This window comes from Aquarana catesbeiana, linkage group LG04, assembly GCF_042186555.1.
Source record: "Aquarana catesbeiana isolate 2022-GZ linkage group LG04, ASM4218655v1, whole genome shotgun sequence".
In the NCBI taxonomy this organism is placed as follows: Eukaryota; Metazoa; Chordata; class Amphibia; order Anura; family Ranidae; genus Aquarana; species Aquarana catesbeiana.
In genome coordinates, this window is record NC_133327.1 from 240,111,859 (window position 1) to 240,130,844 (window position 18,986).

Consider the following 18,986-nt stretch of genomic DNA (forward strand, 5'->3'; position numbering starts at 1 on the left):
TAGCAGAAGTTCCATTTCTGGGTGGAACTCCGCTTTAAAGTGGTTGTAAACCCATATGAAAAAAAAAACCCTGCAAGACAAAGGCATAATGAGCTAGTGTGCATCGCATACACGCTCATTATGAAATTCTCACCTTAAAATTAAAGCTGTTGCAGCGGTCCCCGCTGTGACCGGCGACTTGTCTCCTGGAGTTATTTCTGGTGCTGTGATTGGCAAGTGGGAGCCGCCGGTCACGGCATGGGCCCTTTAGAGACGGGACGATCAAGCCGTTTCTTCAGTGCGCATGCGCCGATGACATTGGCGCAAGTGCATATATATGGTGAATATCTCCTAAACCATGCAAGTTTAGGAGATATTTACAGTACCCACAGGCAGGGGCGTTGCTAGGTCTACAAAAGACCTGGGGCTAGAGCTCATAGCAACGTAGTAAAGAAAGTCATAGGCTTGGGTGGGAATACACATGTATATAATATGTGTGCATATATCCCCAGGGAGTCCCCCCTTACATCAGGGTCCCCAGAGAACCTCGCTCTTGCATCAGGGTTCCCAGAGAGCCCCCCACTTACATCAGGGTCCCCAGAGAGCCTCCCCTCCCCTTGGGGACTCCTGCAGAGACTCGGGGCTATGGGCCCGAGAGGGCTATAGCCCCAAAAGCCACCCCCTAGCGACGCCACTGCCCACAAGTAAGCCTTATTATATGCTCACCTATAGGTACAAGTGATGTAACAGAGTTTACAACCACTTTAACTCCTGCAGAGCCAGGGCAGACCCACCACAAGGGGCGTATTCCTCTCCCTGGAGGTTAGCTTTAAATGAGCTAAATGCACAAGCATAGGTGTGCCGGATGTGCCCAGGCACCCCTAATCACCCCATGCACATTAGTGTTATCGCTCTGTGTAGCAGCAAGAACATGGGAAAGATCTTCCTCTCACCAGCTCTGCCATAAGAGATCTGTTTATGCTCTTCTCTTTCACTGTGCTGGCAGGGAGATCAATATGCCTGGGTCATATATATATAGAAACACACACGTGTTTGAACGTAAGGGTGCACACCCTAATGCAATAGGCTGCACACACCTATGTGCACAAAACAATGTGAATGTAGTACAGGATATTACTACAAGAACTCTCGTGGCAGAGCAGAGTGAGCTGGAAGTTCGTGCACTCGTATTTCCTCCCCTCAGCCCCACACCAGGAACTCATCCTCCTCCCCTGACCACACGCTGCCTTCTGTAGGACGTCACCCATTCTGCTGACGTAGAAGCTGCTGGGCGTGGTCCAGGCGAGGCTAGCCCGTCTGTCGCTCTCTAGTGCGCGCCCCCCGCTGTCCTATGCTGCTGGCGGGAGCGCGCATCGCGGAGGGTACTGACGGCTGGGGCCGGACTCGCAGCGCGAGAGTCACCGCCAAACTCCACCACCTCCTGCCCGCCGGGGCCATGAGAGAGCGGGCACACTGAGCCGCCAGCCGGCGATGGATTCCTGGAGGGACTGTTTCCTGGTTCGCTGGGTCTGGCAGCAGTTGGTAGGTAGTGAGCTGTGTTGTCCCTCCTCTGTCTCCATCGATACGGGCCACTGTGCCAGGAAAGCCCGGGGAGCTGTGTAGGCCGCAATCTCAGCTGCCGCTCACTGCAACTTTGGAGTGTGTGCTTGTGATGTGGAGAGGAGGGGAGCCGGGGATGGGGGAGGGAGGACACCATACAACTTTTCTCTGCACTTTCCACACATGTCACATCAGGGGCTGAGTGACACCAGAGCACGGAAATCTCTGTGACACCTTCCACGACTACACCCTGTCATCATCTCTTCCCCCTTATTGTGTCTTATTACATTGATGATATGTTAAGTCCTCTAGATCCCCCCCCTCCATATTTAGTCCACGTCCCCCCTCCCTCCATGTATAGTCCACGTCCCCCCTCCCTCCATGTATAGTCCACGTCCCCCCTCCCTCCATGTATAGTCCACGTCCCCCCTCCCTCCATGTATAGTCCACGTCCCCCCTCCCTCCATGTATAGTCCACGTCCCCCCTCCCTCCCTATTTGGTCCACGGTCCCCCCTCCCTCCCTATTTGGTCCACGGTCCCCCCTCCCTCCCTATTTGGTCCACGGTCCCCCCTCCCTCCCTATTTGGTCCACGGTCCCCCCTCCCTCCCTATTTGGTCCACGGTCCCCCCTCCCTCCCTATTTGGTCCACGGTCCCCCCTCCCTCCCTGTTTGGTCCACGGTCCCCCCTCCCTCCCTGTTTGGTCCACGGTCCCCCCTCCCTCCCTGTTTGGTCCACGGTCCCCCCTCCCTCCCTGTTTGGTCCACGGTCCCCCCTCCCTCCCTGTTTGGTCCACGGTCCCCCCTCCCTCCCTGTTTGGTCCACGGTCCCCCTCCCTCCCTGTTTAGTCCACGGTCCCCCCCTCCCCCTTCACATTTAGTCCACGGTCCCCCCCTCCCCCTTCACATTTAGTCCACGGTTCCCCCTTCACATTTAGTCCACGGTTCCCCCCTTCACATTTTGTCCACGGTTCCCCCTCCTTCACATTTTGTCCACGGTTCCCCCCCTTCACATTTTGTCCACGGTTCCCCCTCCTTCACATTTTGTCCACGTTCCCCCCCTTCACATTTTGTCCACGTTCCCCCCCTTCACATTTTGTCCACGTTCCCCCCCTTCACATTTTGTCCACGTTCCCCCCCCTTCACATTTTGTCCACGTTCCCCCCCCTTCACATTTTGTCCACGTCCCCCCCCCTTCACATTTTGTCCACGTCCCCCCCCCTTCACATTTTGTCCACGTCCCCCCCCCCTTCACATTTTGTCCACGTCCCCCCCCTTCACATTTTGTCCACGTCCCCCCCCTTCACATTTTGTCCACGTCCCCCCCTTCACATTTTGTCCACGTCCCCCCCCCTTCACATTTTGTCCACGTCCCCCCCCTTCACATTTTGTCCACGTCCCCCCCCTTCACATTTTGTCCACGTCCCCCCCCCTTCACATTTTGTCCACGTCCCCCCCCTTCACATTTTGTCCACGTCCCCCCCTTTCACATTTTGTCCACGTCCCCCCCTTTCACATTTTGTCCACGTCCCCCCCCTTCACATTTTGTCCACGTCCCCCCCCTTCACATTTTGTCCACGTCCCCCCCCTTCACATTTTGTCCACGTCCCCCCCCTTCACATTTTGTCCACGTCCCCCCCCTTCACATTTTGTCCACGTCCCCCCCCTTCACATTTTGTCCACGTCCCCCCCCTTCACATTTTGTCCACGTCCCCCCCCTTCACATTTTGTCCACGTCCCCCCCTTCACATTTTGTCCACGTCCCCCCCCTTCACATTTTGTCCACTCCCCCCCTTCACATTTTGTCCACTCCCCCCCCTTCACATTTTGTCCACGTTCCCCCCTCCCCAGTCCACATTTCGTCCCCCCTTTGCATTTTGTTTATGTCCTCCCCCTCATGTTTCATTCCAAGTTGCACAGTTTGTTTGATGTTGAATATTTCCCTTGCTGTAGGTGTAAGCCATATATGTACCTTGAAGCCTAACTGGAAAACTTGGCAAGACACACCTGGCTGTCACCTTCATCACAGGAGTGAGCTGCTTTTCTGCCTCAAACCCCCTCACCTGCTTCTTCTCTCCCATGATGCTATAGCTCTGAGCTCAGCATTTGAGAACTCCCTCCTGTGATGATGGAGGTAAAAAGTAACAGCTGAGCCTTTTGTAGCAACATCCTCGAGTTTACCAGTCAGGCTTCATGAGGCATGTAAATGGCCCACACCTGTAGCAAGGGCATTGTTCAGCAGTGGTCAGAGCTGATTACTCAGTTTTTATCTAGACACCTCTTTTCTGTTTAGGCAGTTTTTTTGTGAAAGGTGAATTGATCCTTTAAACCCCTAACACTGATCCCTGGGCCATGCCTGTTACTGTCGGAGTCTAAGGCTGGGTTCACACTGGAGAATGCAGTGGCTCACAGCAGGAATCTGGTGTGACTCCGTTCACTGTTTTAGGTCCGATTTCAGCCCGAATCTTTGGCTGAATACGGACCTGAAATGGACCAAAAGACGCACAGGACCCCTGTGCTAATCGCACCAAAGCTGCTGTGAACCGGCTCCATAGAGAGCCAGTCACAATCTCCTGCTATGCGAATTGGATGCAGAGAAACCCACATCCAAATCGTAATGGTGTGAACCCAGCCTTAGAGTGTCTTTTGGGGTTTGTAGTCTCGCAACGGCTGGAGTGCAGAGTTTGCCTAACCCTGCTGTAGTGTCATTGTGGACAGCTGTCAGTCTCCTGGGGCTGCGGACATCACATCCAAGATGGCACCTCCCAGCAGACTTGTGGATGTCTACACAAGGGAGGCTTTTACAGGCACATACCCTGCACAACTATGTCAAATGCACTTGGAAAGTTATTGTTGAAACAGTTGGTCTGGAGACAGGGTCTCTTTAATGCAGGGCAATGGTTGTGTAAATGTTGATTGGTGAAGTAGGTGTTGTGCCCAGTGGGGAATCTAGAAGCATTGTTGGTACCTATGTATTGTGTCTATAGCAGTCTATGGCAGTGTTAGTTTTGGCTCAGCATTCCAGCAGGAACATCTAATGTTATTGATCCCCAGAGCCATAGGTCACTGCACAGGGGGCTTACTTTAGGCATCACTGGCTTTTTGACATGTGTATGAATTGAAGCCTCAGCATTTCCTGCACGTGTGTAGTGTCAGACTAATGCTGGCCATACACTATACAGAAAATCGGCCGAACCCATTTTCGAAAAACGAACGTTCGACCGTGACCGCAAACGATCGTGCCATCATATAATGTCCGATAATCTGTTCAGTGGACATGAATAAATAATTTTGTGTTCGTTTTTTTTACATATACCTAGTGCAGGCAGTTCGGACAGGAAACACATTAACCTTGCAATTTATCGTACGTTCGGCAGAAATTTTCCAAACATGCCGTTCGTTTTTTTCCCACAAAAACGTCACAAACGATTATCGATTTGTACCCACTAACTTGCCGAAAAACGAACGAAGTGTCCATACGAACGATTTTTCGGCCGATTTTTCGTATAGTGTATGGCCAGCATTAGTGTATAAGAGGAGCAACAATTCTGTTGTAAAGAAGGCACCTGCTGCTGCCTGCATGTCTATTGTTAAGGCAGAACCCCAGCCAAAAGTAAGATAAAAAAATAGCTAATTTAAAGGATAACATGGCAAAACCAGTTTTTGTTGCAGTATTCAGCTTCCCACACACTATTTTATGTGCTCAGTCTGATGGCCAGCATCATTCAAACCACTTCTCTGAGGTTATGGACCAGACCCAGCTGTCTGAAAGGAGAAGCAGTGATGAGCTTATCTGTCACTCTGCTTCCTCCTCCTATTAGTGTATTTCATGTCACAACATGAGCTGATTGGCTGCTTGTATTGCTTCTTCCTCTCTCACTCCAGCCCTGCTGTACAAGGAGTGCATGAGGCCCATGATCAAATTCAGGTACTGCTTACATTGAATGACGTATTAAAGATTGCAGAGCTGCAATAATGTGTGTCTTGTATATCTGCCTGGAGTTGGACTCCCAAGCACATATGCAAGAACACTGGGCATTTCAGCAATATTATTGAGTCTCATTTGTGTTGGAACCTGCCTCTGTCATTCATACTTAGTCTAGACCAGCCATACCCGACCAGGGTCCCTCCAGAAGTTGCTAGGGGTTCCTCCAGCTGGGGCTGATGGATTTCCCATTTGAAGGGGCCTGGATAGTTCTGGGGCCAGTGGTATGACACCAATGATCTTCTTCTTTTTAGCTGTCTGTACATTTTGGTGTTCTTCTTAATGCATTGATTGGTTTTAGCAGGGGTTCCCTGAGAAGTCAGTTATTTTCTGGTTCCTGTAATGGGCAGGTTATATCCTGTATTTTGCTCTTGTGATGTATAATCAGCTGTGAATAGTATGAAATGTATCTTCTGCTGACTGGTATACCTGGAAAATGACAAATGCTGTTTATTGTGCAAGAAACCAGGTGACTTTATTTCTGTACACTACACTTACAATGTACTGTATATTGCTGTGCAAAGATTTCCTTTCCAATCTCCAGTGGTGTAATTGGTGGTTTTCCTGTAGCTGACTATGCAGGGTAGTGGAGTCTTTATGAAACCTTCTCTTCCGTTTGATGGAGAAATGTTTTCCAGGTTGGTGTTTTGGTGTAGAATGCATTTTACTGACATCAATAGATGCCTAACTTTCTGTATCCAAAAAACTTACATCATACAGTTCCTAATTGGCCGTTTAAATCTTACCTAATCTTTGCCCAGCTGGTTCAATTTAAAGTGGAACTTCAGTCTTTCAATCAACATTGACTATTTGTAATCCTTATGCTGCTAGCACTAGTAAATAGGAAAGTATATAATATTTTCTTGTTTTTTTAAACTTTTTTTTTTTTTTTTTTTTTTTTTTTTTTTACAATTCTTTAGCTACTTCCTGGTTTTCAGGCCTGGGCACATGATGGCATACATCCTAGGAGTCTTCAGGAGGTGTTTTCTCAGCTAATAACAACCTCCTGTCTGCACTCTTGAACTAAGGGCAGATGGATTCCAGGAAGTAAATGCTACATAAATTATCTGCACTTATGCAAGATAGCCACAGACAGAAATGCTAGTGGTGTTTTCAAAGTGATTTCTCAGAAAAATAAAGCATGGGGACATGCTAGATGGGTGAGTTTTCTTTGAATAATAACCACTTGACCTCCGAATGATTAACCCCCTCCTCATGACCAGGCCATTTTTTGCAATGCGGCACTGCGTTACTTTAACTGACAATTGAACCGTCATGCAGTGCTGTACCTGAATAAAATTTGTCATTTTGTTTCCCACAAATAGAGCTTTATTTTGGTGGTATTTGTTCACCACTACAGTTTTTATTTTTTTGCGCTATAAACCATTTTAAAGAAAAAAATATATATTTATTTTCTGCTATAAAACATTTCCAATTAAAAAATTGAAGAAAAATCTAATTTCTTCATAAATTTAGGCCAATATGTATTCTGCCTATATGTTTTTGGTTAAAAAAAAATTCATCAATTTTAGCTCTCAATATAAATGTCCCAGATGTAGTCTTAAATTCTATATGGCCATCCTTTTCCTTTTAAATGGTGTACACTAGCTGCACAATTAATCGTTAAGAATCGTTATCGTGATTTTTTTTTTTTTTTTTTTTCCCCCTTGCGATCTTGACAAAATATTTCCCGATTCTTTCTATGCAGAGATTTCTCTCTGCTCAAAATAAAGGGGAAAAAAAACAGGCAGTCTGCCAAGAATCATAACATTCTTTAGCAGTGGAACTTGAGTATAAACATTGTAATGTATTGTCCTTTAGATCAAAGGAATACACTTTGGTGTGTAAATGAGGGAAGTTTAACCACTTAAACAGTAAACTTTTTTTCTGACATTTGTTGGCTTCAAGCTAAAATAATTTTTTTTGTTAGAAAATTACTTAGAACCCCCAAACATAAAATATATATATATATATATATATATATATATATATATATATATATATAATATTTTTTTAGTAGCGACCCTAGAGAATAAAATGGTGGCTGTGGCAATATTTTATGTCACACTGTATTTGCGCAGCACTCTTTTTCAAATGCAATTTTTTGGGAAAAAATTACACTTTAATGAATTACAGAGAATAAAACTGACCAGTAAAGTTAGCCCATTTTTTTTTTTTTTTTGTGTAATGTGAGATTTTACACCGCGAGAATCGTGATCTTTTTAAAAAATTGTGATTCTCATTTTGGCCAGAATCGTGCAGCTCTAGTGTACACAGGTGCTCCCGTATCTTGGGGTTAAATTGACCTCTGATATTGCTACGCTGTTTCGGGCAAATTATACTGCTTTATACGGCACTATAGAACAGGACCTGCAGACCTGGCAAACCCACGATCTTTCCTGGATGGGTAGAATAGTGACAGTCAAGTTGACGGTTCTCCCTTGAATACTATATTACTTTAGATCCCTTCCGATACCAGTTCCTTCTGTTTTCTTCCAGAAGTTACAGTCCCTGATATATAAATTTATCTGGAATAAGGGTGGTTGCCGGGTGGTCCACTCTACCCTATACAGGTCCAAATGGCGGGGTGGGCTGGGAGTCCCACATTTCTTGCAATACTATAGGTTGGCGCAGCTGGTCCAATTATACCAAATTTTTGCTGAAAGATATAGGCCCGACTGGGTCCAATTAGATATACTTCATATTCCCATCGCACACATTCCTGGTGTAAGCTCTCGAGGTTTGGATACTGCAGCAACAACCAGCTGGATACTGGTTCAGGTCACAATGTAGATATTTGCCAGCACACAAAGTATCGACACAAAGTGGCGTCCAAACGGGTAGTTTATTGCGTGATCACAACACAAGAAAGGTGCAACGTTTTGGAGTCACGCAGGACCCCTTCATCAGGCATGTGATTAGTAATGGCGACGGTCAGCGATATTGCAGAGGACAAGTGGGCACCAATCAACTCTTTTGACACTTTGTGGGAACCAGTGACACCAATACAGTGATCAGTGCTAAAAATATGCACCTTTGCAGTACTAATGATACTGGAAAGGAGTTAAACATCCAGGACGATCAAAGGGTTAACTGTGTGCCTAGCCCCCCCCATCAGAATGGAGCTCTGCCCTGTTTACATAGGCAGGCTTTCTCCTGTGTCCCTGCCTGACGATCGCCGGGTGCCAGTGGGCATCCATTGCCTGGCACCCGCAGATCGGTTTCTGCTGTGATTACGCACCCCCTAGGTGTAAGAGCAGAATCACATATACGTGATTCTGCACAGAACGGCCGCCCCGTAGCAGTATATGGGGCAGTTGAGAAGTGGGTAAAATGAATTAAATAGTCTGTTTGGTTTATGGCGCTGAGATAACACACAATTGGTTTGGCTCCCGGGAGCAAGGAAAGGAAGCCCTGTGTAAGCTTGAATCTCTTGTCAGAGCTTACACAGGGCTGAGGACCATCTCCTCGCCCTCATGTGATAGTGCTGGGCCAACCACTAAGCATCAGTGTTTTTATATGAGAGGAAGAGAAGTGAGTCATGTGCTCCTCCATGCCCAGGTATTTTTTCCACTCCTGTTAGGTTAACCCTTTACAGTTTAACATTAAAAGTTTGTAGCCACCAGGCCATTGCATGGGCTTCCCAGTCGTGATCACTGTGATTAGCTGTCACAATGATCATGTGATCAATAGCCCATCCCACTAGCCCCCCAACATAAACAGCCTATTGAGCGTGCTTCCAGCACAAACAAGGGGTGCTGGCTGTATGCATATATGTGGCAGCTCGCTGGTAAGACCCATCACCATGCTGTAACAATGCATTTGGCCAGCCTTATGGGATAAAAAATAAAGCAAATGGTCTATTTGCTGCTGGGTTGGAGGGCATTGAAGCAAACTTGCCCTGCATAGTCAGTTGCTGTGATTTACTCTTTTCAATTCAGTAAAGAGTTGTCTATAAATTCCTAACAGATCCTTTTAAAATTCACCCAGTATGTGCTTAACTTTTTGTTGGTAGCAGTAACAGCGGTGGGCTGATCAGATCATGATGTTGGTTTTATCTTCATGAGACTATGAGGTGTCTATTACATCAGCTGTGTATGTTGTAACACTGTAAATGCATGTCTAGTTTAACTGCAGTAAGTCTGATTTAATATGAATATTTTGGAATTGGCTATCAATGGGACATCATTATTACAAATATCCTGCTGAACAAATCAATACTCCTCCCCCTTGCATTATATCCTGCTGTAAGTGTATTTATGGAGAAAATGTAAAATTGTGTATTTTATTTCCACAACGTGTTCCAGTTATTTGTAGTCTAACTCCTGTTACTTTTGAATGATGTTGAAGTTTTGTAAACTAACTTATTTTGTGAAGATCTCCACATATTTTTTTGCTTGAATTCTGTAACATGTAGTATATTCACTGTATTCTGTTGAGCACTACCTTGTGAGCTACAGAGGTGCATGCTGGGAATCCAGGAAGTTTTGGAAGGAGATGGCCAGCAGACAGGCAGAAAGGAGATTTTTCAATTTATATAGTATTGTTTGTATTGCTAAAGTTCTAAAATGAAAGTGTATGCTTTGACCATAGAACCTTTTAACCCTTTTGCTGGAAAAATGACATGCATTTGGACTGCTGTCTGATTGCCTCCAGCCAACCCCCCCCCGTGCCAGCGCCATCCCCTGCCTCTTGTGCGCCAACACAATGTATTTTGGACTCCGCTTGCCCATCTGCGAACCTGAGACTGACATGGCGAGGGGAGGGAGAAGAGTGGACACACATCCGCTCTCCTCCCCTTCTTGCTGTGACCTGGAAAGCAACGTGTATGACATCACTTCCAGGTCAGCCTGTGTGTCCCCAGCTAGCATACCTGGGAGGGAATGTTTTGCAGTGCGATCTGCATTGCAACACATTCAGTGGAGCCCAGAGGAGACATGCAGGGTCTTTTAGTCCCTGCATGTCTCATTAGAGAACCTGTCACCTAAAAATCATCACACAGAACTTTTTGTGCCTGAACCTGATGACCTATAGGGGGCTTTGAAGCATCGCCTATAGAGAATATAGGGTACTAAAGTTTGTCGCCATTTCACGGGCACACACAAATTTAAGGTTTCACAAGTTGGGTATCTATTTACTCGGTGCAACCTTGTTTTTTAGACTTTACCCAAAATTTGTATAACCTTTGCAGTAATATTTTATGACATAAAAAATTGGAACTACCACTATTTTATTTTCTAGGGTGTCTGCTTTCAGAATATATATAATGTTTGGGGGTTTTGTGTAATCTTCAGGCCTAAAATGATGCAAAAACAGCTCTGGCAGCGAAAGGGTTAAGGCGCTCTCATGTGACCATTAAAAGGCATCTCCTATCCCTTCCATATATCAGTATGGACAACACGGAACCTTTTGTTATGGGAGAAACTTCCTCAGCTTAGACAGTTGCTATTTTACATTGTCTGACATTTAGGGATTAACTTTAGTCCATGTTTACACCTGTGCAACTTTACGCACATTTGCCAACACACAAAAAATGGATTAGCATTATTTTCAATGGGACCCATTAATATTTTGGAAAAAAGTACAGGTGACATTTTAGAGTTGTCACCAGAACAGTAGATTAGGATAAATCTTCCACCGTGGACACTTAACGCTCATACGACATTAACAACTCTATTGCAAGAGAATCAATAGAACTGAACACTGCTGCTCCTGTGGAATTGTGCAAAGTGCATTGAATGAAGAAATTAAATATATGTATTTTACGCAAAGAATTAGAACATCTAATTTTGTCTGTGTTCTGTCTAGGTAGATTTATCTTCTGTCTGTCCTGGTGATCACCGTCACTATGACAAAGTTATGGGAAATCAAACATTTTAGAACTGTCCCAAGAAAAAGAGGTTAGAATAATTCTTCCATTGGGGACCCCTTTTCCAAAAGGGAATTTCCATTCACTTTTTAGAAAGGAAGTGAAGGGAAATTTCCTCTCAAGGCAGACAGCAAAAAAATAAACTGACAGGTTTTACCCCTTTATTACAAACTAAAGAAACTCATTGGCTATACATACACTTTAAAAACCAACAGATTGCATTAACGAACGCATATATTTTGAAGAACCGTTTTAAAAACATATCCATGGGTTAATAATGGCATGTGATCTTTCTCTTATGTCAGTGATCATACCCCTATTAAATTCTTGTGGAAGTAGAATTTATTTTATTACATTTACTGTTTTTGGCCACAGATAATTTGGCTCTGTGTTATGGCATGTATACAGACTTCTGGACTACAAATTCAAATTTTGGAATGAATAACATGCTTAACCCTTTCACGTTCAGGGGAGAGCAAAACCCTTTTGAAGAAATTAAATGTTGAAATTAATTGATGTTTTTGTACTGAGACTGTTGCATGTACTCTATCAGAGGTTTGTTAAACTCCCAGATGGCTCCTTCGCTTCCAGCAAGTGCAGATTAGGGTCAGAGAGTCCCCTGTCTGCTGCTCACCCAGCTGCTGCCACTGTTGAGATGAATAGGGCTGTAATAAGATGTGAGTATGTGGAAGTGATTCTGGTGGCTTTAGCTTAGGTTCACACCTGTGCAGGGTGATTGCCTCTGTGGGACCACACCTGTTCCTGCAGCCACAAACACCCTCACAGAAAAAACGCGCTGATGAGATGCGTGGGGGTACCATTAATCCTAACTGTGCCCCTAAGCACTGGAAACTGCAGCGTGGCTTTCCACACTGGGAACCGCACTACCCTTGTGGCAGCGTTTTTAAAAAATGAAGCAGGGACTTTTCCCTGCATTTTCAGGAGGCATAGCAGCCCCTATTAAGGGACTGCCCTGCCCGTGCAAAACTTGTGTGAAGCTAGCGTTAGGGCTTCTATGCAGCAGTTGCGCTAATCGCATGGCCACTGGAAAGAAAATGTTCCGATTTTTGTTCTTTTGTTAGAAACTTAGCTCTGGTCTGATCCCATGCTGAGCTGTCAGCGGCGGCTTCTCTGTGGAGGTGGGTGCAGAAGAGGCAACCGACCATGAAAGCCCCATAGTAACTATAGGTAACATCATATAAAAACACATGAATCGCGCTAATAAATAAACATGGATATTGAAACTAAATAAATTAATAATCACAGCACAAATTGACCTACAATGACCAGACTGGATTGTGTGATACACAAAATCAAATAATGAAGATGTGAGATAAATAATATAATAAGTCTCTATGATCACTAATAGCAGATATCATCCAGCCGTGCAAAACAGAAGAAAAAGCAGTAAAGTCCACATGAGACGGTCTTCAGCTACTGTGTAACGTAGAAATGTGATCCACCACCGGTATAGAAGGGGTTATTCCTTACCAGACAGACGTGATCCCCCATTACAGAGGGTCATGAAAGGCATGTCAGCTGTGATTAAGAGTGTATCTCCCGTGCTGGTCTGCTGCTGGAACCTCGGATCATCACATTAAACAGATCGGCTCAGATGGAATGCATAGCATGTAACACAAAATTGGAAAAAACTCCGATCGTGTAAAACCTTCTAAATTTATTCGATAAAGACAAAAACACACTTACAGGATTTGCTTCGTAAACAAGCCTAAAGTCCGTTGTGTCGGTCAAACACACTCGGACAGACCCGTCCTGCTGGAAGTAAGAGCAATGACTGGAGGTGACATCAGGGCGTTGTCCTGCTCTTCCCTACGCGTTTCGTAATAGAATTACGTCATCCAGGGGCACAATGACTTAATTCCCCATGATGACGTAATTGTATTACGAAACGCGTAGGGCGGAGCAGGAAGACGCGCTGACGTCACCTCCAGTCATTGCTCTTACTTCCAGCAGGACGGGTCTGTGCGAGTGTGTTCGGCTGACACAATGAACTTTAGGCTTGTTTATGAAGCAACTCCTGTAAGTGTGTTTTTGTCTTTATCGAATAAATTTAGAAGGTTTTACATGATTGGAGTTTTTTCCAATTTTGTGTTACATGCTATGCATTCCATCTGAGCCGATCTGTTTAATGTGATGATCCGAGGTTCCAGCAGCAGACCAGCACGGGAGATACACTCTTAATCACAGCTGACATACCTTTCATGATCCTCTGTAATGGGGGATCACGTCTGTCTGGTAAGGAGTAACCCCTTCTATACCGGTGGTGGATCACATTTCTACGTTACACAGTAGCTGAAGACCGTCTCATGTGGACTTTACTGCTTTTTCTTCTGTTTTGCACGGCTGGATGATATCTGCTATTAGTGATCATAGAGACTTTATATTTTGTATATCACCTATATCCAGTCTGGTCATTATAGATCACCTAACTAGTGATCACAGAGACTTTATATTATTTATCTCACATCTTCATTATTTGATTTTGTGTATCACACAATCCAGTCTGGTCATTATAGATCACTTAATTTGTGCTGTGATTATTAATTTATTTAGTTTCAATATCCATGTTTATTAGCGCGATTCATGTGTTTTTATATTTGTATTGTTATAAGGGTGTCATATATTTTTGAATTGCTGCTTCTTATAGTCATCAGCTTATGATTTTACATTTCTGAGCTATTCACTTACATACACCTTAGCGCAGTTTTTTTTTTTTCTTTTTTTATAAGCGACATCACATCCCATTCATTTCCCAGCCGTTGTCAGCTGTCTGTAGAGATTCCGCCGCTGGAGATCGGACCAGAGCAGCTTCAAAAATTTTGGGTTGTCCCTGGAAAATAGAGGGGAGATCTTCCAATGGGAACACTAGTTCTGGGGGCCCCCAAGGGATTCCTTTAAAGCAGTTGAAAACCGCTGGCCTTTAAAAAAAAAAAAAAAAAAAAAAAAAATTTACACCCTGCAAGATAAAGATATAATGTGTTAGTATGGATCGCATACTAGTGCATTACGTTAAACTTGCCTTAAAACGAAGCCCTCCCACGCTGAGATCTCAGAGCTGCAGCGGGCTCCCATCTTCACTCGTCTTGCTTCTGGGTTTGTGGATTCCGGCTCTGTGACTGTCCCAAACCGCGATGACGTTGCTCCCGCACTTAGTTACATAGTAGGTGAGGTTGAAAAAAGACAAGTCCATCAAGTCCAACCTATGTGTGTGATTATATGTCAGTATTACATTGTATAGCCCAGTATGTTGCAGTCATTCTTGTGCTTATCTAATTAGTTTTTTGAAACTATTGATGCTCCCTGCTGATACCACCGCCTGTGGAAGGGAATTCCACATCCTTGCTGCTTTTACAAAGAACCCTCTACGTTGTTTAAGGTTAAACCTCTTTTCTTCTAATTTTAATGAGTGGCCGCGTGTCTTGTTAAACTCCCTAACGCGAAAAAGTTTTATCCCTATTTTGGGGTCACCAGTGTGGTATTTGTAAATTTTAAATCCTTTTTCCTTCTCAAGCGTCTCTTCTCCAGAGAGAATAAGTTCAATGCTCGCAACCTTTCTTCATAACTAAGATCCTCCAGACCCTTTTTATTAGCTTTGTTGCCCTTCTTTGTACTCGCTCCATTTCCAGTACATCCTTCCTGAGGACTGGTGCCCAGAACTGGACAGCATGCTCTAGATGCGGCCGGACCAGAGTCTTGTAGAGCGGGAAAATTTGTTTCATCTTTGGAGTTGATCCTATTTTTAATGCATGCTAATATTCTGTTTGCTTTGTTAGCAGCAGCTTGGCATTGCATGCCATTGCTGAGCTTATCATCTACTAGGACCCCCAGATCCTTTTCCATCCTAGATTCCCCCAGAGGTTCTCCACCCAGTGTATAGATTGCATTCATGTTTTTGCCACCCAAATGCATTATTTTACATTTTTCTACATTGAACCTCATTTGCTATGTAGTTGCCCACCTACTATTTGTTCAGATCTTTTTGCAAGGTTTCCACATCCTGCAGAGAAGTTATTGCCCTGCCTAGCTTAGTATCGTCTGCAAATACAGAGATTGAACTGTTTACACCATCCTCCAGGTCGTTTATGAACAAAATAAATACGGTTGGTCCCAGCACAGAACCCTGGAGGACCCCACTACCCACCCCTGACCATTCTGAGTACTCTCCATTTATCATCACCCTCTGAACTCACCCTTGTAGCCAGATTTCAATCCATGTACTCGCCCTATGGTCCATGCCAATGGACCTTATATTGTACAGTAAACATTTATGTGGAACTGTGTTAAATGCTTTTGCAAAATCCGGATACACCACATCTACGGGCCTTCCTTTATCTAGATGGCAACTCACCTCCTCATAGGGTAATAGAGTGGTTTGGCAAGAACAATTCTTCATGAATCCATGCTGAATACTGTTAATGATACCGTTCTCATTACTAAAATCTTGTATTATGGGCCCTTTTTAAATATTGGTGCTACGTAGGCTTTTTTCCAATCAGCTGGTACCATTCCAGTCAGTAGACTGTCAGTAAAAGTTAGGAACAATGGTCTGGCAATTACTTGACTGAGTTCCCTAAGTACCCTCGGATGCAAGCCATCTAAGCATGATGATTGATTAAAGTTAAGTTTCTCAAGTCTAATTTTAATTCTGTCCTCTGTTAACCATGGAGGTGCTTCCTGTGATGTGTCATGAGGATAAACACTGCAGTTTTGGTTACTGAAGCCCCCCGATTCCTTTGTGAAGACTGAGGAGAAGAATAAATTCAATACCTTTTGCCATCTCCCCATCCTTTTCCTCATTCTTTATGGGGCCAATATGGTCTGTCCTCCCTTTTTTTACTGTTTACATACTTAAAGAATTTCTTGGGATTTTTTTTTGCTCTCCTCCGCTGTGTGTCTTTTGTGTTCCATCTTAGCCGCCCTAATTGCACCCTTACATTTCTTATTGCATTCTTTATAAAGTCTGCCTGCTGATGATGATCCCTCAACCTTGTATTTTTTGAAGGTCTTCTCCATTGCTTTTATATGCATTTTTACATTGGAGTTAAGCCATCCAGGACTTTTGTTCACTTTTTTAAATTTATTACCCTATGGCAGTGGTGTCCAAACTATGGCCCTCCAGTTGTTAAGGAACTACAACTCCCATCATGCCTAGTCATGTCTGTGAATGTCAGAGTTTTACAATGCCTCATGGGAAGTGTAGTTCTGCAACAGCTGGAGGGCCGTAGTTTGGACACCCCTGCCCTATGGGATGCATTGGCTAATGCCCTTATTTAATATGCTCTTAAAGCAAACCCATCTCTCCTCTGTGTTCTTTGTTCCTAAGATTTCATGCCTTCTAGCAAGGTCCATAGTTTAGGGAAGTTGGCTCTTTTGAAATTCAGTGTCTTTGTAATTCCCATTATGTTTCCTGTTTGGCTGATTTATACTGAAGCCAATTGACCTGTGATAGCTGTTTCCTAAATTGCCTCTCTTTTACACATCCTTAATCAGGTCTTTATTGTTGGTAATCAGTAGATCCAGTAACGCTTTATTTCTAGTTGGTGCGTCTACCATCTGAACCATAAAATTGTCCTGCAAGACATTTAGGAACTGGCGGGCCTTAGACGAATGCGTTGTTCCCTCCGCCAGTGTATGTCTGGATAATTAAAATCCCCCATTATGATAACACTTCCCATCCTTACTGCAAATCTAACTTGTGCTAGGAGATCCGTTTCCCCCTCCTCCCTCAGGTTATAGCTTCATCCCTCTGGAGCTCTACACTTAAGGATTCCACCTCCTCCCTAGCTCCCTTAGTGATGTCATCTCTCTCATTCACTTGTACATTATTCTTGATATATAGGCATAACCTTCCCCCTTTTTTACCCTCTCTAGCCGTGGGATAAAGGGTATACCCTTGAATGGGTGCCAGCCAATCATGAACCAGGTCTCTGAAATTCCCACAAAATCCAAATCCTGCTCGTACAACAGTATCTTTAGTTCACTCATCTTGTTTACCAGGCTCCTGGCATTGAACATGCCACGTAGTTTAGACCGGTTGCATACTATTCTCTTATCGGGTGTTCCGAGATTGCAACTGGGACTTGTTACTATACTTTCCTTGGGTTTATGTGCTTTGGTCAACATACCACTAATTCCCCCATTACTACCCTCTGGAATATGTTTTGCGCTGACTATCTCTATCTTTGGGCCCTCCCCCCCGTCGCCTAATTTAAAAACCCCCTCTAACTTTTTGGCCATCTTCACTCCCAGCAGATCTGCACCCTCCTCATTTAAATGCAGTCTGTCCCTTCTATAGTACTGGTAACCAACTGAGAAGTCGACCCAGTCCTCCAGGACATGTTTGCCAGAGCTGCCTATTACGGCACAGGGCTCAAAAGGAACGGCACGGCTGTCTGTCCTTCAGAGTGCATGCGGCAATGACGTTACTGGCTGCGTGTTATGTAAATATCTCCTAAACTGCCTTCTTATAGGCTTACCTGTGGGTAAACGTAATGTGTGGAACTTTACTTCTACTTTAATTTGCAGAGAGTTCCTCTCACTTCTGATTTGGCTGTGGGACAGGAAGTGAAGGGAAATCTCCCCAATGGGACACAGATGGCAAAAAAATAAACCTTACAGGTATAATTTACCCTTACTCTATCCAAATTTTGAAAAAAAAAAAAAAAAACCTTTTGCTAAAGTTCTACTTTAAAGTAGAACTTCACCCTAACACTAAAATCTCTAAATCTACAGGCATCCATGATCTAAGACTAACTTATCTAGCCCTGTAAAGAAGTAATTGCTATACATTTTTTGAAGCTACTCTGTTTACAATGCTGCTCCTCCATAGATACAATTCAGTTTAGGGAGCATTGTCGCCCTAGGACAAGAAATGTTACTGAAATAATGAATAGGTACTGTAATAAGGAAAAGAGAGCTAATTAATGCAGCCACCACATCTATGGACTGGTAAACTGCAGTATATTACATTTTTTTTTTTTTTCTTGGGTTCAGATATACTTTTTAAATGACAGGATTTGGGGGTTGATGCAGATTTGAAGAGGACTAGGCTCTGTGTTTTGTCTGGGCTTATTACTTTAGGGGCTTTAGAAGGACACAGAAATACATTTGAACACCAGCGCTGTTGTAGTGCCTGCACAATTGTTGGCTAGAGTACGTTATAGATCAGGTCAGGTTTATTTTAAAAGAGAAGTATGGAGTTTGAAAAAAACAAATAAATACCTAGGTATGGATGTGATGCTGCATCTGTTCCCGTTACCTCGAAGACAAAGAACTGAGCGATCAATGATTGCTTATTGTCAGTCACCTGCTCTCTGCTCTGCCCATCCAGTGCTCACTGAAGCGCTGGGCTGTGGAGGAGGCAGAAGCGGCTGGCTGAGAGCCTGAGCCAGCTGCCTTTTGAGCATCTGGGTGGATCCCGACATTAACGTGGAAATCTCTCTATGGTGTGCACTCCTGTGACCTACAGGAGAAGTACAGCCAAAAGAGCTTTGGCCCTACTACTTCAATAAATTTAAAGAATTTTGCTGTAGACCAGAGTTCCCCTTTGAGAATGTAAATGCCACATTAGAAA

General features: G+C 44.2%; 1 protein-coding gene across 6 annotated transcripts in view; it reads left to right on the top strand.

The window, feature by feature from the left end:
* Nucleotides 1-1,261: 1,261 nt before the first annotated feature.
* ATP11B (ATPase phospholipid transporting 11B (putative)) overlaps nt 1,262-18,986 on the top strand; it is a 245,491-nt gene continuing 227,766 nt past the window's right edge. For 4 of the 6 annotated variants that reach the window (XM_073626283.1, XM_073626286.1, XM_073626282.1 and 1 more), the window contains exon 1: nt 1,263-1,521. In XM_073626283.1, coding sequence (XP_073482384.1) covers nt 1,471-1,521 — 51 coding nt within the window. In that variant the 5' untranslated portion in view covers nt 1,263-1,470. Of the gene's footprint in view, nt 1,522-18,986 lie in introns of all 6 variants that reach the window. The other 2 variants (XM_073626287.1, XM_073626288.1) reach the window with 1 other exon arrangement.